Here is a 23,739-nt window from a genome sequence, read left to right as displayed (position 1 = left end):
CGCAGGTCTTGGGAGCGCCCTAATTTACAAGACGAGAATCAATGGTGCGCATGCACTACAACCACCAAGCACATGTTCTACCGTGACCGGCTTCCTTCTGTCTCCTAGCTTCACAAAGACGAAAATGGCTTCCCTTCCCATGATGCCGTGGCTGGGATTTTGCCAGACAAGCAGCTGTATACCAGGTGCGTCCAATCTGGGAGAGCATCCGCTGTTCCTATGGCAAGCAAATTTTCTGGGTCCTTTCTTGTCACAACATCCTAAAATTGCCCCTAACTCTTGCTCGAACGACCCCTTGATACGACTTGGCAGCCTTTTTGATCCCACTGAAAGAACCGATTACAGTTGTCTACACAGCATGGATTTCTCTCTTCTAATGTATATTCGCTAGGGTTAACTGAGCTGCGATGGCAAGAGTTTTGTGACAAATAACACATCCCCCTCGAAACACACTGTTTCTGCTATGATTTGGGGAGAAAGCTTGAGAAATGGGATGAAAATATTCCCCAAAGGGATGGCAGGAAGTGTCGTCTTTAAACTGACTTGCTGTTTTGTATTTCATAGGCCCGTCTTCCAGGAGGTCCCAGATGTGGTGAGAAATTTGCTTTTTAAAAAAAAATCTGAAGGAGGGGTGGTATGCTTAAAATGGCAGGGGTGAGGTGAAGTGAAGCGAGGAATGTCAGTATGGTGCCAGTCAATAAAGTGTTGTGTTTTGGATGTGAGGAAACCACAATGCAGGTGTTGGATGGTCTTGAGTGTAAGTGGCTGTCTTTCAATCTATTTAACCTTAGAGTGTCTGACCAACCCGTGGTCTCTAAACCAAGATCTAGCAGTTTTATCTTTTTTTCCCCTCCTGTCAGGGTAAACACAAACTCTCACATCAAAGTAAATGGCTAAACATTAGGAAGAACTTCCTGACAGTTAGAGCAGTCCCTTAGTGGAACAGGCTTCCTCGGGAGGTGGTGGGCTCTCCTTTGGAGGTTTTTAAGCAGAGGCTAGATGGCTATCTGTGAGCAATGCTGATTCTGTGAACCTAGAAAGATCATGAGAGGGAGGGCAGGAAGGGTTACATCAGAGCTTAGTTCTTGTGGCCCCTTCTTACATGCCCAAGGTAATGCCAATTGGCACTTTGGGGTCAGGAAGCAATTTTCCCCAGGCCAGTTTGGGCAGAGATCCTGGAGGTTTTTTTGCCATCTTCTAGGCATGGAGCAGGGGTCTCTGGAGTTGTGGAAGGGGGGAGTAGTTGTGAATTTCCTATATTGTGCAGAGGGTTGGACTAGATGACCCTGGGGGATCCCTATGATTCTATGATTCTAAGTAACAATAGATGCAGTCTTTCCTGCGAAATATCCAACAAACTAATTTTTTTCCATAGCGATGTGTTGGAAGGCAAAGTGTAATGAAACAAAATATGTATGTTTTCAATAACAGAATAAGGCCCTCTCTCATAGTCCACATGCCATAGAAATGAGGAGTCTCCCAGAGTTTTTATTTTAAAGCATGCTCCAATTTTGATTGAAGCAAGGTGTAGGTGATGTGTGCAGAATCATTTATCCTCCTGCCATTTAATCACTAAAAGAAAAATCAAGTTGTTCCTCGGGGTTTTTCTTTTGCCTTACAGGGGAAAAGAAACATGTATCTGGAGACAGGCATGTTCTACTTTAATAGGAAACATTTGCAGCCCCATCGCATTAAAAATAAAAGTGAATACATTGGGACAAGCTCGACACAAGCAAGTTTGGCTCACAATACACTCTAACCTAAGTTTAGGAACTAGTGACGGTCCATGAGGGTTGGGAGCATGCACATAGGGGTTGGCATCATGAGCGTAATGACATTACTTCCAGAGAAAACTATAGTTTCCAGCAATTCCTAGAGGTCTTCCATAGAGTTTCTGGCGATTCCTAGAGCTTCCTCTATTACATCTGGGTTTTCTCCAGTAGTTATGTCATCATGTTTCAAATGCTAGTGAGTTTTTTTTAAAAAATCCCCCTGCTGTCACTTGGAGTGGTGGAGGGCAAAGGGGGCTTCGGATGAAGCTCTCATGCCATGACTGAGGGTTTGACAGCCCTATATGGGAGGGCTGGGCGAAGGCAATTTTAAATCAGTTGATGTTTTATGTATACTGAGGCCTTTCAGAGACCTCATAGGTATGATGCTTGTAGATGACTGCTAGATCTTATTTCACCAGAGCTGCTTTTAATGGATTTGGAGATGGAATTGTTTTAATAGTTCCTAGCGATCTTGTGTGTGTGTGTGTGTGTGTGTGTGCGTGCGTGCGTGCGTGCACGTGCGCATGCGCGTGCGTGTGCGTGTGTCCGCATCCTGCAGGACATACATTGGAATAACTTTGCATGCTTCCCGAAACAGGCTGGAGAAAGTACAGCAGTGAGAAAAGCAGAAAATGATGGATTTAGTATTTGAAGCAAGAGGCTGCCCTCTGTAGGGCATTTACAGAAATGTCCTGTGCAGCAGGCATGTATGAGGGAGAGCCAAGCTACAAGTGACGAATGACACTTGCCTGGCAAGTGAACAGACTCACACGTGTATTCCTCCCTGTTCACTTGCTATTCACTTGCTCTCCACTTGATCAAGTGAATGGCAAGTGAACAAGGAGGAATACACGTGTGAGTCTGTTCACTTGCCAGGCAAGTGTTATTCATCACTTGTAGCTTGGCTCAGAGTCCCTCCCTCACCACATAACCCGTGGATTTGTCTGTTGTGGATTGATGGAGGTTCAAAAAATTGCCGGCGGTGGGAGGAAATACTGGGAAAACAGAAAGGATTCAGTTTGTTCACAAAGGGAGGCAACCCTTGCAAATCCGTTATTGTAAGAGTTGTGATATTCGTAGCAATTTTTGGAAACCAAACGATGATTGAATAAGGAGGGACCGTTGTTTGAACATGCCAAAAGCAAAACAGTATTCAATTTAAAATAGCAGTGTGTACTAGGGAGACAATAGAACTGGTTGTCGTAACAAGGATTGCCAGCTCTGGGTAGGGAAATTCCTGGAGATTTGTGAGGTGGAGCCTGGAGAGGGTCTGAGGAGGGAAGGGACCTCAGCGGGGTATAATGCTATAGAGCCCACCCTCCAAAACAGCCACTTTCTCCAGGGGAGCTGATGCCTGTGACCTGGAGATCGGTTGCAATCCCAGGAGGTCACCACTTATCACCTGGAACCTGTGGCAACCCTATTTGTAACCTATCAGACTGGTAGTCCATGTAGCCCAACATCCTGTTTTACAAAGGGGGCAAGAGATTTGCCAGTCTTCACAAATTATAGTGGGAGAACAATGTTATAAAAATGCCAGCTTTGTGCATGGTTTTACCATAAAGTTTCCAGTGATTCCTAGAGCGATGTGACGTCACTTCCGGTTTTTTCATGGTGCATGCAACACTGGTGGTCCCCATGTTGCCGTCTCCCAAGCTCTTACCCTAGCGGCCAACCACTTGTCATACAGAGCCAACAAACAAGGCATAGAGGCCAACACTTTCCCCTGAAATTGCCTTCTAGCACTGGTAGTCAGAATTTCATTGCCTCTGAATGCGGAGGTTCCCTTTAGTTACTGCGGCTTACCATTGACAGGCCTATCTTCCATGAATCTGTCTAACCCCATTTTAAAATCCAGATATACTTGTGGCCATCACTACGCTTACTGCCAGTGAATTCCACAATTTAATTACTCGTTCGATAAAGAAGAACTTCCTTTTGTCTGTCACTTCCACTTATTGCCCATGATGTAGAAAAGCTAAGCCGTTTTGAGTATGGATGATAACTTGATTGGAGGACACTCAAGCATAGGGTTGCCAGCTCCAAGTTGGGGTGAAACCTAGAGAAACCTGGAGAAAATGGGGTTTGGGGAGAGAAAGGACCTTGGCATGGCATAATTCCATACAGTCCACCCCCAAAAGTAGCCATTTTCTCCAGATGAACTGATCTCTGTGGCCTGGAGACTAGTTTTAATTCCGGGAGATCTCCAGCCACTACCTGGAGGCTGGCAACCCTACTTGAGCAGCATGTGTGTATGGTACCCTGTGGCTCATAGAAGCCTGGTGGAATATTTGTCTAGTAAAACCAGAGTAAGGGACATCTAAAGAAGTGAGACTTCCTTTTCTTTTTTTTTCTGTAATAGTTATATGATTAAGCTTTTATTTTCTTTTATCTTTTTTTTTAAGTATAAGCCATTGCACAAATCAGTTGCAGCTAAGTATGTGATGTTGCTGCGGGATGACAAGGTGGAGACAGGAAAGCGGCATTTGATCTATGAGAGATCAGTTGCATATGTGAGCCTTGTACTTTCTCCACCCCTTTCCCTTCACTTCCCCCCAGTGTCAAAATGTGAATTGTAAATTCACTTTTAAATTTGCATGTGAATTGCTTAGGGGTGGACCTCTGTTTTTCTGAAGCTATGGAACTGTTCAAAGCTCAATAGTAATAATTCTTTTTTTTTGTCTTGATAACTATCCTCACCTGTGTGTGTGTGCGGTGTGTGTGTGTATGTGTGAGAGAAAGAAACTTAGAAATTTAAATCCATCAGACAACATGCCAGATAGCAAGATTTTGTGCCCAGGTTTATAAGTACCGTAAATTGCCTATGGCAGTGTGAACGTGCTCTAACTCTGTAAATAACTAACCTATGGCATGTTTTACTTCTACTTTTATATTTGTCTTGCCTTCTTTTATATTTAATTCCATTTGAACGTTTAAACCGTTTTAATGTTCTGCTGATGCTGGTTGCAGACCGTAACAATAAACTTGTAACATGGAAGTCTAAATAAATGCATAGAAGTTGACCGTTTTGACCAAGATCCTATAGAAATGCCACTCTTTTAGGTCCCATGGGACGTCATAGCACATTGTTTCTATGAGCCAAACTACAAGCGACGCCTGACACAGGTTGGACACTTGTCAGCTTCCCTCAAGTTATGATGGGAAATGTAGGGATCCTGGTCTTGCAGCTGTAATGGAGAGCCAAGCTGTAAAACCAGGACGCCTACATTTCCCATCCAAACTTGAGGTAAGCTGACAAGTGTCCAACCTGTGTCAGGCGTCACTTGTAGCTTGGCTCTATGTCAGTTGTACATTAATGTAGCTTGTCCTAGAGGAATGAAATCTTTAGCTTCGATGCTTTTGCAGTAAACTGCAGGCAAGGGTTTCTGGAGCTGGCATGCATCTCTTCCGCATGTGGATGAGTACAGAAATCTTCCTCTGTCCTGCTTATCCTATAAATTCTAGGCCAGCGTCTGCTCAGTTGATAAATAAACATGCCACACTAATCTCCTAACCGGCTTTCTGAGGGCTGTGTGGGCAAGGCCAGAGACCCGTGAGCTCAGCAGCTTGGCTCAGAGACGGCTCTCTCATGGCCATCCCAAGGCCCCTGATCCAAGCTATAGCAGCATCTCCTGAAGCGAGCAGTGTCCCCCCCACCACCACCTCCACACCTGCTTCCTGCTACAGAGAGGCCCCTTCCTCCTCTCCCTCAGCTTTTATCAGTTCTGCCTGATAAAAGCAGGTGTTTGTTATATTTTGCTGACTGTATTCTAAACCATCTAAAACTGGCCACTCTCTGTGAAAAAAGAGGGGCGTGCCCCAAAGAAGCAAACTCTTTACAAGAAATGCCTTTGCTGTTGGGAAGTTTAAGCTCATCTTCTGCTTCTGTAGGGGACTGGGATTCTGGGACTAGATTATAACAGTAGGGATGTCCTGTTTGGGTACGTTGCACAAGGTAGGGAGGCTAGGGCTGTTTCCACACGACTTACCTTGTTCTGGAAAAAAGCAAAATCTCATGCGAAACCACACGAGAAGACGCTGTTATCGCGTCTTCTCGCACGATTTTGCACGATAACAGCATCTTCTTGCGCGATTTCGTGCGAGATTTCGCTGTTTTCCGGAACAAGGTAAGCCGTGTGGAAACGGCCCCAGTCTCCAGCTTCAGACTGCTTGGCCTTCCTCATTGTTGCTCACTAGCTTGCTGAGAGCTGGCAAGAGGAAAAAGTTTTTAAAATATCATCAGGCCGGTGCTGTGATGTCACTTCCGGTGAATACCTGGAAGTGATACCATGTCACTGGTGTGATGTTGATGCAACTCTCTAGGAAACTTTGCCCAAATCCTAGATGATCACATTGATGTCACGTCAGTGACACAACATCTCTTCTGGGTATTTGCCAGAAATGATGTTGTGCCACTGGTGCAGTATCATGCCCCCTCTCCTCGTCCTAACAAGAAGCATTTAAGCTTCCCCCCTCCCCATTTGTTCTATTAGGGTGGCATACCTTAAGGATCACCTAGGATTCCCAGCTCTAGAATGGGAAATTCCTAGAGATCTGTGGATGACGCCTGAGTTTGTGGAAGGGAAGGAACTCAGTGGGAACGTGATGCCTCTCCAGGATTTCTGTTTCTTCTAGAGTCTATGATACACCATAGAGTCCACCCTCTATGATAAACCATAGAGTCCAGTGGAATTGATTTCTGTAGGCTGGAGATCAGTTGGAATTCCAGGGGAACTCCAGGCCCCATGTTGAAGTTGGTTACCCTAGGTGACCTTCTTCCTCCATGGCCTGCTTAGAATTACCCTGTTCAAAGTGTATGAAATCACTGACGGCAAGCGACAAGGCATTTTTAGTGGCCGTTCTCCAGTCTGGAACACCCTCCAGAGCTGTGGATCAGTGGTAGAGAAGGTGAATAGAATGGAGATGAGTAAGGCGGCAGAATAGTCTGTTATTCATATTATTAGCCTTTTTCACTTTCTTTCCTTCTGTCTGCCTTGATAACCACCATGACTTTTAAGAGAAAAAGATGTTTGGGAAACTAAATAAATGCATAGAACTTGACTGTGTAGGCCAAGGTCCAAAAGAAGTCCCACATTCTTCCATGTTCTGTGGGATTTTTGCATTGCATTATCTGGACATTCATTGTGCCCTGATATTGCTCTGCCTAGAAAAATGAGGCCTTCTGACCTGATGCTTTTGCAGTAAACAGCAGGCAGGGATTTTGGGATTGTGACGCAGCTGCTGGGGTAACACAGAGATCTTCATCAGCACTCCATCACTAGGAAACACCCCTCCTCCACATAAATTCTAGGCAAGTGCCTGCTCAGTGATAAACAAACATGCCTTGCTTATCTCCTGACATTCCGCTGAAGGCCTTGGCGAGGCCAAGAATCATGAGGCCAGCAATTGAGCTCAGAAATGGTTCTGTCATGGCCATCCCTCTCCAAGGTCCCTGAGCCGAGCTACGGCAGCATCTGCTGGAAGCAAGGAATCCCCCTCACCATGTCTGCTTCCTGCTCCATCCGGCCCTTTCCATCTCCCTTTTGCAGTTAGGCTGAGAAATGACTTTGTGCCAAGATCAGAGAAGGTTCTGTATCAGTAGAGGAACTGCACAGTTTTCTCAAAAAGAATTCCTGGAACTGTAAAGCCATGCTTGGTTGCTACAGGGCGTAATAGCCTTGACCACAGAAGAAAGTCTCTTCCTTCTCAGGTATTCTCAAAGTTTCCAGCAAACCGATAGCAGGTGCATATTTTTTGAGAGTTTGCAGTGGTGTGCAAAATCCCAATCCAGGCTGAATTCAACAGGGATTGACTGCTTCTGCTAGGGACTGATGTTAGGGCGGCTAACCTCCAGGTGGAACCTAGAGATCTCCTGGAATTACAACTGATCTCCAGACTACAAGGTAATTTTCCCTGGGAAAAAAATGGCTGCTTTGGAGGGTGGCCTGTATAGTATTCTACCCCACTGAGGTCCTTCCCCTCCTCAGATCCTGCCCTCCCCAAGGCCTGACCCCAAATTACCAGGAATTTCCTGCCTCAGAGCTGGCACCCCTAACTGATATTAACATTTAAGGTGCCACAAGACCCCAGTTTGCTTTCGCTGAGAGAGACCAAGTCTCCATCTACACATTATGCAGTCCTCGAGTTTGTTACATGTGCGAACCACTTGGCTATTGCCTCTGCTGTGAAACTTACATGTAGCCCATATAATAATGTGATTTTAATAACCGTAATAATTACAGTGTGCTTACATACCACTCTTCTGGACAAATTAGTGCCCACTCAGAGATGTTGACAAAGTCAGTGTTGTTATTGTCCCCACAATACAGCTGGGGAACTGGGGCTGAGAGGAGTGGCTTACCCAAGGCCACCTGCTGAGCTCACGGCAGTAGTGAAAGTCGAACCAGCAGAGTGCTGGCTCATAGCCTAGCCATATAACCACTATGCTACAGCAGCTACAGCAGGGCTGATAGTGGCTCCATGGGGAGGTTTGCCCACACAAAACCAGCATGGTACAGGGGGAGTATACCACTGTTTCTCTCTGTGCGCATACATAAAAGAGCCAGTGGTCATACAGGAGGTGCAAAACTTCCATCGCACATGAGACACAAAGTCCACGTGTTGTTCCCCAACAAACACAAGGACCTTATCAAGTGTAGATGGTGCCTAAGATGGCTACTCCCAGTAGACTGATTGTGGAGCCCTTTTGAAATTCTATTGCAGATATTGCATGTGGTGTTTTTGTAGCAGCATGCAAAAGAAAAAAAAAACCCTACATGAAGGGTAGGCGTGACTGAATTTGTGTGGGCTGAAGTGGCTAAAAGGCAAAAGCCCCAGGGCTGTTTTGTGCCCAGATGGTTGCAGAAGCAGGCCTCAGCCAAATGAACGCCTTGCCAGAGTGTACTTATAGCACCCTTATTCTCATTCTGCAATTTGTAATATCTTGACAGGTGATTGTGTGGGGGTCGAAGGGGAAGCCGTACATTGGCATTCGATAGTTGGGCAGCCAAGAATGAATTGACAACCACAACCTGGCTCTCCCCTCCAGTTGTTCTATATTATGTTTATCATACATAACACAGCAAAATAAAGTTCAGTGCCTGCTCTATGATGTGTTCATCTGCATATATCTAAGAATCAAATATCGCAGCGTGCTGGTGTTCTGTGGCTAGAATCCCAGGGCCAAGCTACACATGACGAATGACACTTGAACAGCAAGTGTATTTCTCCCTATTCACTTGCCCTCCACTCAATCCACTTGCCATTCAAGTGTTATTCGTCATGTGTAGCTTGGCCCCCAGACATGTTATTTCTCCCTGTGTGTCAGAAAGAACAAAGCCTTCTTCTTATCAGAGGCCCTCTTTGTCAATGTCTTTGTTAATTTCTGCTCTCCCCCCGCCCTCCAACTGATAGGAGACGGACACTTTCCGTTCAGCCATCCAGAGAATGGCGGATGATATCCTATCCCTGCGCCGACACATTGCCAGCTTGGAGACTGAGAACAACGCCCTCCGACGTAACCTCGCTATGCATGAAGATGTGGGGCGCGTTTTGCTGGAGGATATAGACCTCGATGTTATGACCAGGGCAGAGATAGTAGACAGAATAAGTAAGAGAATCGCTACTTTAAAGGCAGGCCTGGGCATGCAAGGGGACTAGTGGAGTTACCTGTGAGAGAGGAGGAAAAATGTACTATTGGCTTGAGCAGCGGTGGTGGAGGGTTACAGAATGTGTGGAACCTGGGTGTGAAGCAGAATGGTGCGGGAGGGATGGTACAGGAGAGATCTGGAAGACTTTCTGAGTCAGTGAAACTGTGATGTTTACTGGGACGCCCATGACCGTGCTTTAAACCTGATTGAAACTTGCAGCATAGCTTCTACGGGTCCAGTATAGAGATTGATGTGTGTACTATTTTATCTCAAGCACACACAGAATAAGAGGCATAGCACTTCTAGTTAAAAGAGAAAAAAAAACCCTTGAAGTTTGATGTTTAGTTTGTTTTGCTTAGCAAAGCTTGCCTTCAATGAAAAGGCCATCGGTTAATGCTCTGCAACAGAAATCTGTTTAGGAAGGGATTTCCCACCCACCCCCCTCAGATTCTCTAATGTGTATGCAAAAACGTCCCAATTTGTTGTAGGAAAGAAACTGAGGTTTGATGATAACTGAAACATCAAATGCTGACTTTTTAAAATGGGTCATTCAAGGTGAAATATTTTCAGTTTTGAAGTTCTAATGGGTTTTGAATTTGGGTTAAAAGTCCATTTTGGCACAATCCCTGCTCAGTTCTTGAGATTGGCTGTTCTGGCTGGCCTCACCTCTGAAAATTCAGAACTAGGGCACTTGAGCCAAGGAGCATCTTAAGTCCCATTAGGCAGGGGAACTGTGGCCTCATTTGATGGGCTCTGCTATTTTTTTTCCGTTTAGTGTCCCTCAAGCAAAAACTATCTGCCGGAGCTCGGGAGATGGCCAAAATGAAGGACCGGGTACAGCGGCTGCAGAATGAACTTATCCGGGTAAGTGATCTTTTCCTGAGCCTTAGAAGCAGCTGGAAAAGTGGATAACTGAGGCACAGTTCCTCTCACTTTACTGTTTCTTCTCAGACTCCCCAAATGTAAAAAGAGTTGCATGTGTATGATTTGAGTAGCAGCAACAGTAAGAACATGTTTAGCATGTGCAACATTCAAGGTCCCACCCCTGGTATCTCTGGTTGAAAGGGCATCTGGGAGAAGCCGCGGCCCAAGGCTTCAGGCAGTGACTGCCTATCAGCATGATTCCAAATGCCGTGCCTAAGAGCACAGTGGAGCCAGCTTGCTTCTCGAGTCTTTGCGATAAAATCCAAGAGCATTTGAGGCAACAGGGGGGAAAACAGGGATCTCTGAGTAGCCCACTGAGTAGCCCAAAGCATTGAGCTCATGCTGGGTTTGGATACCTCTCCATGCAGCCTTGCAAGAAGCAACCCTCCCTTTTGGAAGCTAAGACTAAACAATGTTCCTTTCTCAAATCAGTGGCCTGATATTGACTCTCTTTTATCTCTTCCTTGCATCGCCTGCTTCAGATAGGGTTGCCATGCCCAGGTGGGGCCTGGAGATCTCCCAGAATTACCACTGATCTCCGGACAACAGAGATTGTCCCTTTCCCTGGAGGAAAATGGCTGCTTTGGAAGGTGGACTCTAGGGAACTATACCCTGCTGAGGCCCCTTCCCTCCCCAAATCTCCAGGAGCTTCCCAACCCAGAGTTGCCAACCCTGCCTTTAGAAGAACCTTGGAGACATTGCCTGTGTGGATGCAGGGATCACCCTAGAAGCAAGTGCCTCTGTCCTAGGACGATGTATGTCTTTGAACCTCCCAACACTGTGTGATCAGGCCTTCCTCCTGTGGCAGCCATTTTGAGATTGACCTTTGTCCTGATGGCAGCCATTATGAGATTGTCCCTACACCGATGGCAGCCATTTTGTGATGGCACCCATTACCCATTCTCAAAATTCTAAAAGTGGCCCTCTCAGGCCCAACAAGGTTGGGTGCCCGTGGGCTGGATGAGCCAATGATCTAACTCAGAATAAGGCCACTTCATATGTTTTCTCTTCAGAAATGGGCCATGTATGATGCCTTCCCCTCTCATTGGCCTTGGTTCCTCTCTCCCACCAGAAAAATGACCGAGAGAAGGACCTGCTGTTGCTGCAGCGAGCCCATCAGCAGCAGCAGGTTGCGCTGAGGAAATACCAGGCCAAGATAGCGAAGATGAAAGCTCTGGAGGATGCTGTGAGGCAGCAGGAAAAGGTGAGGGGCAGCAGAGGTGAAGAAGTGACATGCGTGGACGTAGCACAGTTTGGCATTGTGTGGCAGAGGAGAGTGTGAGCAGCAAGCTCTCTGGTATCAATTGAACCTCAGCCACACTCCGGAAACTGAGCTTGAAAACATATTGAGACCCAGTGTGGTTTTGCTAGGATAGATGTAGTCTTCTCCTGTTAATGGGTGCTTTGCCGTGGCTGCAGCTTCCGATCTGTCATCAAGGGTAGCCCCATATAAAAGGCATTGCAGTAGTCCTACTCAGAGGTTACCAGTGCATGGGAGGCGATGGCCTCACTGTCACAGTGTGCTCAACTTAACAGGAGAATGGGAATAAAGACTTGTAGACATCTTGCCAGGCAAGTTTGCAGAAGCTGAGCTGCAGGCCTCATAAGAATACTTGGGGTGGAACTAAGGAGCCCTTCCTTCTTAGCTAAACTTGCTCACTGCTCCCCCCAAAAAGGTGATTGAGAGCATGGAGAGGATGTTGGAGGAGAAGATGATGGACAGGTACAAAGATACAGTCCAGGACCCAGGGAGATATCCAGGTGAGTGGGCCACAACTCGTGTGTTTCTTATGCTAAAACAATAAAAGCCAGAGTAAGAGGGACTTCAGTATGGGCTCGTCCCAGACTTGCCTTCTGTCTCTCTGATGGCTTCATTAATTCAAACCGATGTGCTAATTAACACCAGCTACAGCAATCTTACGAATTTCAGCATAGATGAGGCCAGGGTGGGCTATTTCAAAGCTGAAGGCTGCAAAGGATTCATCCTTTCAGTTTGTCTGTTCCCTTTCAAGGAAGTCATGGAAAGTTCTTCTATGGGCTGTGACCCCAAGCCTGCTGCTTTAGCAATTGAAATGCCGTTTTTGTGTAGGGTTTATTTTGTTACCAGGAATGCGAGAGAGAATGCAACTGGGAAGCAGAAATGAGAATAATATGGCCTTTGGAGTATTGGAGAAAGACTGGGCAGTATTATTCATGAAGCTGACTAGGCCGAAGCCCAGATCAGGGCTGTATTATTCATAAGGCTGACTAGGCCGAAGCCTAGGTCAGGGCCGTATTATTCATTAGGCTGACTAGGCCGAATCCTAGGGGCCCCGCAGGGACTAGGGACCTGTCCATTTTTTTTTGCTGAGGCACTCTTACCTGTGCTCTCGGGCTCCAATGCTTAAAGGCACTTTGCACTCTGTGAATAGAATTCTTCAAGGGACCCTCAAAATGGATATAGGGCTATGTACTGTGGTCTAGTATCTACCAGGGCTTTTTTTCAGTGGGAATGCAGTGGAACAGAGTTCCGGCACCTCTTGTGTCTGGTGGCCACGCCCCCCGATCTCCAGACAGAGATCAGTTCCCCTGGAGGAAACGGCCATTTTGTAAGGGGGCCTCTGTGTTTCTCCCTCATTTCCCTCTTGAGAGTCCCACCTCCTCTTTTCCCAGAAAAAAGGTCCTGGTATCTACTGTACCAGGGTCAGCCTGTCAGCTGCAGTAGGGTGAAAGATTGAAGGGCCAGAGGGGGCCCAAAATACTTGAAAGCCTAGCAGCCTGGCCATAGGTTAGTATGGCCCTGGAGAACAATCTACCTTTAGAAAAAGAAAAAACACCGTTTTTTAAGTTCTAAAAAGGAGCAGTTTCAGCCGACATCACCTCTAGAGCTCTGAGCTCTATATGACAACTGAACCAGAACTCAATCTCGGGTGCTTAAAGGTCATGTGTGAGGCCAGGAAGAGGAATTGTGCTTCTGCCAAAGGGGATGAGGAGGACAAATCAGTCTTTTCTGTGACAGCTTTTGCATAGTCTCCTTTCGAATAGTTTTTGTAGTCTTACAGCTTCGGCTGTGTTTTTGTCTATTGCTTTCCCCTCTTCTGTGGGGAGGGGATTAGGTGTTTTAAAATGTATGGATTATTTGATGTGTTTTGAATGTTATAGTAAGTTGCCCTGTGCTTTTGGAAGTGCAAGTATAATTTTATTTCAGTAAATATATATGCTAAAGATAGCAAGACTGAGATAAGGGTGGCCATCTTCTGGCTGGAAAAAAGTTTATTTGGGGGGATGGTTACAGGATATGGCTGGGCAAACAATCAAGGCCACAAAACTGATCTAGGAAGTCCATTATTCAAATCCAGTGAATGTCTATTCGGAGCATTAAATCCTTCATTTGTGTCGCTGGCCCTTAAACAGAATAGCCCAAGGAAGGGCTCCTCAGTCACTTCTAAGTCCACCAAATGAGTAATATTTTCAGAGATTGTTAAGAACGGTGTACACAGGGAAGCCATTGAAATTCACAAGCATAAGCAAAACTTCAACAGGAAAGAAGAAACCTTGAGAATGAACAGAGCATGGTTTCCAGTTCTGAAAAACACCAGGCTAACAAAACACTCTATACCCGACAATAGCCCTGCAGAGAAGATTAGCACATCAAGCACCAATCCATATGCAAAAGAACCTCCTCAGGATACAGTGAAGCCTCCCGCCATTAGCATTCCACACCCTGGGAAACTCTTACAGGATGACTCAGCTCAACCCCACCCCTCCTGAGTAGATATAAATGACCTGCCAACATCTTTTCCACACTGTGACACAGAGATCTCTGTCTTTTGGTGCTACACCTCTGAAGATGCCAGCCACAGCTGCTGGCAAAATGTCAGGAACTACAATGCCAAGACCATGGCAATACAGCCCAGAAAACTCACAACAACCATCGTTCTCCGGCTGTGAAAGCCTTCGACAATACATCATGGTGTACATAACTAGAGCAAATTTATTTTCAAATGAGAGTTGCCTTTTAGAGGGAAGAATTTAATTAACTGTTCATTAGGGCCGGAAATCTCCTCTCCTCTGCCTGAGCATCTTTGGTCTTCTTTGCCTGCAGTCCCAGGCGATCGGTGGGCCAAGGATCTCTACACCACTCTGATGACAGAGAATACGAGGTTGCGGGATGAACTGAGCAAATCCTGTTACCGCTCTTCACCCATCATACTGCAGCAGCAAGCCCTGCCGGTGAGGAATCCCAGTTCGGCAACAACTTAGCTTATGCATGCCCTCTTGAAATAAATAAAGTTGTAACAGGGCATTTATAGCCGTGTGCGGTATGGGTAGGGTTTCCATCCTCCAGTTGGTGGCTGGAGATCACCCAGAATTACAACTGATCTCCAGCTGACAGAGATCAGTTCCCCTGGAGAAAATGGCTGTTCTGGATCTTGGACATTATGGCATTATACTTCACTGAATTCCCTCCCCTCTCCAAACCCCACCCTCTCCAGGCCCCACTGCCTAAATCTCCAGGAAATTCCCAACCTGGAGCTGGCAACTCTAGGTATGGGAGAAATAGGAAGGAGAGGTTTCCTTTGCTTAACATCTATGCCAGCATACGGGGTCCTTTCTAGCCTCTGGGAGAGGGTGAGTCCATTGCTTACATTATTTTAATGTAATTTATTTAAAATATTTATACCACTCCCATTTTATCTCCTCAGTGGTAGCTAATTAAGCAGCAAAACAGATAGCAGCGTATTATTCCCAAATCAACAACATTTCTGGTTGCTGGCACTGTTTCTGCTTCAGAACTAGCTACTGTGGGGGAAAAGATTTCAGGCCAATCTGAAAGTAGGCAGGGCTGGATGGAAAGTTAGTGTGGGATGCGGGTAAACAAGGGTGGCAAAGATTTGCAGAACATCACAAGAAAGCTCAGAGAATGGAGGGAGGAGCTTGAGGCACCTGGAAAATCTGGTTTCCAGGTGCGTCTGCAGTCCTGGAGGCTGTATGGGATTTGTTTGTTCTCTTTCCGTCTCCCTCCCTGCACCATTGCATGTAGCTTCTTTCTCCTTGAATTGTCCTCTCTTCTTCCTACAGGAACCAGTTCTCTCCAACTCTGAAAAGCTCTCACTACTAACTAAACTGGAGAAAGCCGAGGCACGCATCCATGTCTTAGAATGCCAGGTAATGGCCCTCCGTCTCCTGAATCATCTCTGGCATGCATGCCACATTAATGGTACCTCTTATTACAATCCACTATAGAGTATTCTTCTGGGGGAGCGAGTTAGGGCCACGCTACAAGTGATGAATGACACTTGAACGGCAAGTGAACAGACTCACGTGTATTCCTCCCTGTTCACTTGCGCTCCACTTGCACTCCCCAAGTGATCGAGAGAAGTGCAAGTGGAGTGCAAGTGAACAGGGAGGAATACATGTGAGGCCGTTCACTTGCCATTCAGGTGTCACTCGTCACTTCTAGCTTGTGTCCTGTGTCACCCATCAGGTTGTGACGATAAAAGTGATACATATGCATGTTTGAACCACTACTTAGAGTTCAAGGGTGAGAGAGGTACTGCCTTGCCATGCCGATTGCTTTTGTCTACTTTTTCATAGCTAGAGGAATCCGCTAGGAAATGGGGGCGAGAGAAACAGAATTATAGCACACGTCTTCTAGAGCACGAACGTGGATTCAGCCATTCACCTACCGCGTTCATACTGCCGGAATTCACACAGGTAAGTCGTTGGTATAATGGACAGAGACAGCCCTGCTGGGATGAAATTATACATACTTCTGTATGTAACCATTTGCAACACTGGGCAGGTTCCATCATGTAAGGATGAACTAGGCAAGACAGAAGCACATGGATCACCCAGCCTCTCTTAGAGCCAAGCTACAAGTGACGCCTGACATAGGTTGGACACTTGTCAGCTTCCCTCAAGTTTTGATGGGAAATGTAGGCGTCCTGGTTTTACAGCTTGGCTCTCCATTACAGCTGCAAGACCAGGATGCCTACATTTCCCATCAAAACTTGAGGGAAGCTGACAAGTGTCCAACCTGTGTCAGCCGTCACTTGTAGCTTGGCTCTTAATATTCCTGTGTGAGGAGAGTGTTTGATATTTCCACTCCTGCACAGCTTCACTGATGCAAATTGCTCCCTTTCTCCATGATCTTTTTACCCAGGGCCGTATTAACCCACGGCCGGGCCCCTAGGCTTTCAAGTATTTCAGGCCCCCTCCAGCACGTCAATCTTTCACCCCACTACAGCTGACAGCCTGCCCCTGGTACGGTAGATACTAGACCGCAGCCCATAGCCCTATATCCATTTTGAGGGTCTCCTGAAAAATTCTATTTGCAGAGTGCAAAGTGCCTTTAAGCATTGGAGAGCCCTAGGGCACAGATAAGAGTGCCTCAGCAAAAAAAATTGATGGGACCCTAGTCCCTGCGGGGCCCCTAGGCTTCAGCCTAGTCAACCTTATGAATAATACAGCCCTGTTTTTACCCTTTTCCAAGGCTGATAGAAGAGCCCTTTGGTAGATGAAATTGCACAAGGTTCAAAGAATTAAACAAATGCACAGGCCACCCAAGAGCTCTGAACATCACTGGTTAGGTCTTCAGGCCAGTTCAGATAAACACCGTGTGTACAAATTCATAAGCAGAGCATAATGGCAGCAAACAGTTCTGCAGCAGAGCATCCAGTCTGCCATCAGCTCCCCAGAGAGAAACCCTGCCAACTCACAGCTCCTCCTAACTCTGTCTCTTTCTGAATCCCTCCAGATTCATACTACAGACTGATTGCAAACTGGCATTGTCCTCTGTTCATTAGCTTGAAAGCATCACCTTCCCATACTGATGAATAATCCATTCCAAATGCCGGAGAGAGATTCCCACATATTAAGAGACTGTCCCTAGCTCCTGGCCGCTCGTCAGAGAAGTAAAACACGCATACTTCTATTTAAAAAATAGGAAGAAACCCTCTTTTAAAACAGATGGATATAATTTTTAGTACAACAGAGGAGCTGTGGATCCTTGCATGACCTAGGCCATTTCCACACACGTTGAATAATGCACTTTCAATGCACTTTAGCAATCCTTTGGAAGTGGATTTTTTTGTTCCACACATGGAAAAGCAGTTCCAAATGTTCACTAAAGAGTATTGAAAGTGGATTATCCAACGTGTGTGGAAGCAGCCCTAATCTCACTAATGGCTAACTAACTTCCTCTTTCTTCCTCTTTCTAGATAGTTGCAGGTGGGTAGCTGTGTTGGTCTGCAGTAGAAGAGCAGGATTCGAGTCTAGTTGGACCTTAAAGACCAACAAAATTTCAATCTAGTTGATCTCTCAGAGCCAAAACACACGAGAAGAAATACCTAGGTTCAGCACGTGTTCTCTTACCTCAAGGTTTGCCGGGATCTGTAGGCGTCCTGGAAGCTTAAAGTTTAGCATTTACAGAGCAGCAGGAAGGGAAATACAAGCACCTGTATTTCCCTTCCCCTTCCTGCTGCTCTGTAAATGCTAAACTTTAAGCTGCCAAGACACCTACACTTCCCAACAAACCTTGAGGTAAAAGAACAAGTTTAGCATTTACAGAGCAGCAGGAAGGGGAAGGGAAATACAGGCGCCTGTATTTCCCTTCCTGCTGCTCTGTAAATGCTAAACTTTAAGCTTCCAGGACGCCTACAGATCCCGGCAAACCTTGAGGTAAGAGAACACGTGCTGAACCTAGGTATTTCTTCTCGTGTGTTTTGGCTCTAAGATGCAACTGGACTCGAATCTTGTTCTCCCTCTCTCTAGGCACAACGGGGAAATAGGATTTTACTTGATATTTTCATTACACCTTTTTTGCTTTGCCTGTGGCTTCTCTTTAAAAAGCTGTATGTGAGTGTGTGTATTTGTGTACGGTGAGGAACAAAGCAGAAAAAAAACACACAAAGGCCTGTTCATAAGTATATCTAGTACAGAGCCTAAGCAAGATACCCAGATCTATTCAGCTCACATGCTCAGTACTCAAATACGGTTGAGTGAATTGGCCTGCAGACCGACCGACGGAGTCTATTCAATAGACGGAGGGCTGGATTTAAATTTTAGTCAAGCTCAGACTGTGAACGGCCTTCATGGTCCCCTTAGCTGATGACACACCTGTAAAATCGATATTGCAATGCCCCAATGAATGGAAGAATAAGCTAAGAATTGTAAGCAACATTGCATGCTGAAAAGACTATAGAAAGGGGGCGGGGAGTATAAATCCACTGTTAGGTTTTCGACAAATGGAGTTTCCTGCCCATTTTGAGTTCCAGCCTCAAACTATCACATACACCAGGGGTGGGCAAATTGCGGCCCGCGGGCCACATGCGGCCCGCTACAGAGTTTTTTGTGACCCACCAAAACAGTAGAAAAGTGTGATAGGGTACATTTGTCTCATTAAACTGATTCTAAAATTAAATGTGCTTGCAGCTACAGATGATATGAAATTAGCACAATAAATAAATTGAATAAAACTACCACTATTTTATTTAATTTATATTTATTGATTTTTATGATACAATTTATACCTTTTCTGAAATGCAGTTAACTAATGAATGCAATCATTTTAAAAGGTGCGGCCCACCGCTAACCTCCGCTCCCACACAGTGGCCCCCAAGCCAAAACAATTGCCCACCTCTGATATACACAATAACCAAAAAAGAGCTGTTTTATGTTTTATGTACTATAGTGATCTTCCCCTTGCTGCAGAATCTGAGGGCCAAGCTACACATGACGAATGACACTTGAACGGCAAGTGTATTTCTCCCTGTTCACTTGCCCTCCACTCAATCCACTTGCCGTTCAAGTGTCATTCGTCATGTGTAGCTTGGCCCTGAGAATGAATTTCAAGTTCAGAATCTTAAGGGCTAAAGTTCGCCACAGATGGGGAATCCATAGCAAGGTTTTTTTTCTGTCCTAGTCTCCATGCTATAAAGTTATATGGTGGGCAGGAGCTCAGCTGGGCTTGGGGTACTCCCTGGAACAAACCAAGCTGCCAAATGTTCGGAGCTCATTAATGTCCTCTCCCTTCCACACCCACAGGAGGAGAGAGAAAGGAAAGGGGATGAAGAGGCAAAGAACAGAAAGGTATAACCAAGTGAAAGTGGTGAAGAGCATGCACAGGATCTAGGTTTGGGTGGTGGGCTCTGATTGGTTACTATTAAAGGTGGTCACAAACCAAAATACGAACCAAAGTTCATCATGAACCATGCCGGTTCAAAGTTTGCGAACTGACAGTTCGTCAGAGCCCATTTCTGACGAACTGCCACGAACTTTAGGCTGGTTCATTTGGTTTGTTTTTCGGTTCATCACTGCAGACAGCCTGGCACCGATCAATCAGTTTCCTAGGCAACAGGGGAGGGACTTTCTGCAGACCTTCTGCTGCCCCGGAAGTGGCGTTTTCACAACCGGAAATGACATTTTCATGAACCAAACGAACCGGTTTGCGAACCAGGGCAAGTTTGTGAAAGTTCATGGTTCGTGGATTGTGAAACGCAACGAAACATGAACTGCACGGTTCAGAATTTTCCTGGTTCATGCCCACCTCTAGTTACTATTCTTTACCAATGGTTTAATCATATCCTCTCAAAAAATCTCAGATTTCAAAATTTCAGATGGGAAATTAAGGCAAAGACCTCTCACCCAGAAACTGAAGAGGAGGCAAAAGAATCAGTTGAATATTCTTGGTGCTGTGCAGATCAGCTGACCGGTCCATTGCTCCTCCCACCCAACCCAGTCACTATTATTCTGATCCAGTGAGGGGCTACGTGCATACATCATTCTTCAACGCTTGTATGCCTAACTAGTTGGGAGTGCTGTATACACAAACAATTGATTTCCCTGGCCCAATCCAGCAGCTAGGGCTACACTAACATAGCCCCTTTTCCAAAGGTGTGATGACACCCATTAGCTGCTACCATCGGGGACAAAGCTGGCTGGATTCAGTCCTTTCTCCCATCCTGCCCAATGCAATTCCAAGCCAATGAGCAGAGTCCAAACTGCTACCTGATTTTATAAAAGAAAAGGCCATTTTTTTTGCCATTTGCCCCCCTGAAGGAAGTAATTGCATGCCCTAAGTGTACAACTCCACTGGGTGAATGGGTCATGGAGATTTTGGAAACCTTTCTGAGCTGCTGTAGCACAGTGGTTAAGTGGTTCAGCTGCAAATCAACACTCTACTGGTTCGAATCCCACTACTGCCATGAATAAAGTAGGTGGCCTTGGGTAAGCCACTCCTCTCAGCCCAGCTCCCAACTGTATTGTGGGGATAATAACAACACCAACTTGTTCTGGGTGAGGCATTAATCTCTCTAATAGCGATTCCACACACGTTGGATAATGCACTTCCAATCCTCTTTATAGATCATTTGGAACGGATTTTGTTGTGTGCGGAACAAAAAATCCACCTCAAATGATCGAGAAAGTGCATTGAAAGTGCATTATCCAACGTGTGCGGTATCAGCCTAAAAAAGCAGTATATAAGCACAGTTATTATTGTTATTATTACTATTGTTTGTTGTTATCATTATCATCATCATCATTATGTATTTTCTCTCACTGTCTTCCCAAAGGCTCATCTGGATTCCCCATCACAAGTCAAGATTAAGACTCTTTATACCGCGCAGTAGCTCAGCAAGACCCTTGGCATTGCATGTACTATGGGGGACTGGCAAAGTATGCCCTGGGTTATATATATCTACATATCCCCTGAAATGCTGAAAAGTCTACAGGTTTGCCTGGAGAATTTTATTAAAACCTTGGCACCTGGTCCCTCAACACTGTGACTTGTGAAGTGGATGGATACTAGCAGGTGGAGATTTGGCTGGACTAGAGGAGCAATCAGTTCTTAAGCTGGAAGAGGGCTATGGCTCAGTGGTTCAACATCTGCTTGGCATATAGAAGGTCCCAGATTCAATCCCTAACATCTCTGGTTATTTATTTTACTTCATTTATACCCCGCCTTTCTCTCCAGTGGGGACCCAAAGCAGATTACATCATTCTTCTCTCCTCCATTTTATCCTTACAAGAACCCTGTGAGGTAGGTTAGGCTGAGAGTCTGTTACCAGATCCTACCATCTCTTTGCTGGGAGGCCCTCGGCTGAACCACAGTCAGATGGTCGCTCTCCTCTGAGTTCCCAATGGAACGGCGCTTCGTCCAGAACAATTCCTCTCTATGAAGGACCAGAGAATGCTACACTCAAGTACCCTTTCAATGAGGCTGGCATGGTTAATTCTCCTCTTGGGTTTCTCTTTAGGGGCTTCTGGGCAGGTAATGAGAACCCACACTCCTGCGTAAGACCCACACCTCGTAGGGGTGGGGTTTTTGTTTTGTTTACAGAGACAACTAGCATTGCTCACTGGATGTAACACAGCTGAAAGCAAGAGGGGGCACTGGCACTTAGGTATCACAACAGCAAAGCAAGATGAATTTTCCCATGGAGTAAAGCTTAAAGAATTGTTATGTACTGGGAAACAATAGCCATCTCAGGTCAGCCTTGCACATGGGTATGGTCACAGTCAGGGGTCATTTCATAGAAAAAGAGCTGGAGGAACTCATTAGCATAACTCATTAGCATAACTCATTAGCATATGCCATGCCCCTTGACATTATCGGAAGTGTGTCATTAGTATAACTGATTTGCATATGCCACACCCCCTGACATCACCTATCCTGGCTGTTTTGGACCCAATCCTGGCCATTCAGGGCCGAAATTGGGCCCAAAATGGCAAAAAGGGGCTGAAAATGGCTGAAAAGGGACCCAAAATGGTCAGGATTGGGCCACTGCTGAGCGGGAGAGTGATCCACCACCCATCAGAGACCTGATCTGGGCCATTTCAGCCCCAATCCAGGCCGAAATGGGCCCAAAATGGCTGAGAGTCAGGTGGGAGGGGCCACCTGTCATGTGACCTCTTTGGGGAGCTGCCGGAACTGCGTTCCTGCACGTTCCCCCTCGAAATGAGCCCTGGTCACAGTGATGCTGTGGGGATGGGTCTAAAGCTCTGCTTAATTCATAGAGCCAGTGTGCCTGGAAACAAACACCTACAACATAGTTCAGGCGTAGGCCCCTTTCATTGTTCTCCCCTCTCTCCACCCTATAGATGTTGCAATTTGTATACAAAAAAGTATATTTTAACCTATTTAACATCGACTTGATCCTTTTCCCCAGTGCTTCACATTGGAAAGGAGCTTCTCCTCATCTGGTCACCTGAGGAGGGGGAATGGGGCAGGAGTGCTCTTTAATTGTTACACTGTACCACAGGAGGGGCTTTGCTGTGGCTGCATCCCACGGCTGCAGTGTCCTGGTTAAAAATTCCCAACCACACGGGCTTTGTCTGTTCAAAGCTCTTAACCCTACAGGCTGCGCCTAGAACCCTTTACCACTATTATATCACAAATGACAAGGCAAAGCTGGGAGTCAGTGTGATAGCACAGTTGGAATATAAAAGATATTTAAAAGAACAAATGGGGAGAGTTTCAGTTTAGCGCCTGACCGGATCCCTTCCTCACAGAGGGATTTCAAGAACTTGCCATTCTATCCAGTTAAATTTTAAAAAGAGAGACATTGATTGCTTCAGTTCATTTCAATGCTTAATCACCCATTGGCTGCCATAGAACCCAAAACAACTGGAGGGATAGATCAAGATGGGTAGCCATGTTAGTCTGTCTGTAACAATAGAAAAGAACAAGAATTCAGTAGCACCTATAAGACTAACAAAATTTGTGGTAGGGTACGAGCGTTTGTGAGTCACAGCTCACTTCTTCAGATACTCCAGATACTGTGAATCACGAAAGTTCATACCCTACCATGGATTTTGTTAGTCTTATAGGTGCTACTGGACTCTTGCTCTTTTCTACAACTAGAGCCAGGCAGGCAGGCAGGCCAGGCAATGACTTTGCCAGCCATCAGAACAGTAGCCATAGGATGTTTAAAAGCATTGGGCAAAATTCCTTCCTCCCTCGTCTCCCACATACACATACATGAACAAAAATATACAATCCCTCCTCTCTAAAAAGATATTAGACTTCACTCAGTGGTATAAGAGACACTGCTCATATTTACAGCAGGGGTCAAGCCTCTTGGCCTTTGGGAGGTGGGTGGGGCTGAGAGAGCTCCGAGAGAGCTGTGACAAGCCCAAGGTTCACCCAGCGGGCTTCAAGTGGAGGAGTGGGGAATCCAACACAGATTTCCAGATTATAGTCCTGCCGCTCTTATCCACTACACCAAATTGGCGATATTAACAGGAAGCTTTGAGCCAAAACACACGTTAAGAAAAACCTAGGTTCAGCACGTGTTCTCTTACCTCAAGGTTTGCTGGGATCTGTAGGCGTCCTGGAAGCTTAAAGTTTAGCATTTACAGAGCAGCAAAAAGGGAAAGGGAAATACAGGCGCCTGTATTTTAAGCTTTAA

General features: G+C 45.9%; 1 protein-coding gene across 1 annotated transcript in view; it reads left to right on the top strand.

Moving 5' to 3' along the window:
• The window catches only part of CCDC33 (coiled-coil domain containing 33), a 156,158-nt gene extending 135,050 nt beyond the window's left edge, over positions 1-21,108 (top strand). The window contains exons 14-24 of the mRNA XM_055002307.1: positions 109-185; positions 565-592; positions 9,186-9,381; positions 10,197-10,285; positions 11,418-11,549; positions 12,022-12,106; positions 14,430-14,557; positions 15,407-15,493; positions 15,923-16,042; positions 19,373-19,417; positions 20,902-21,108. Coding sequence (XP_054858282.1) covers positions 109-185; positions 565-592; positions 9,186-9,381; positions 10,197-10,285; positions 11,418-11,549; positions 12,022-12,106; positions 14,430-14,557; positions 15,407-15,493; positions 15,923-16,042; positions 19,373-19,417; positions 20,902-20,958 — 1,044 coding nt within the window. The 3' untranslated portion in view covers positions 20,959-21,108. The remainder of the gene's footprint in view (positions 1-108; positions 186-564; positions 593-9,185; positions 9,382-10,196; positions 10,286-11,417; positions 11,550-12,021; positions 12,107-14,429; positions 14,558-15,406; positions 15,494-15,922; positions 16,043-19,372; positions 19,418-20,901) is intronic.
• Positions 21,109-23,739: the final 2,631 nt, after the last annotated feature.

Source organism: Eublepharis macularius, chromosome 18 (genome assembly GCF_028583425.1).
Source record: "Eublepharis macularius isolate TG4126 chromosome 18, MPM_Emac_v1.0, whole genome shotgun sequence".
Classification (NCBI taxonomy): Eukaryota; Metazoa; Chordata; class Lepidosauria; order Squamata; family Eublepharidae; genus Eublepharis; species Eublepharis macularius.
Note: the sequence above shows the minus strand (reverse complement) of the source record. Positions and strands in the feature narration are given on the sequence as shown.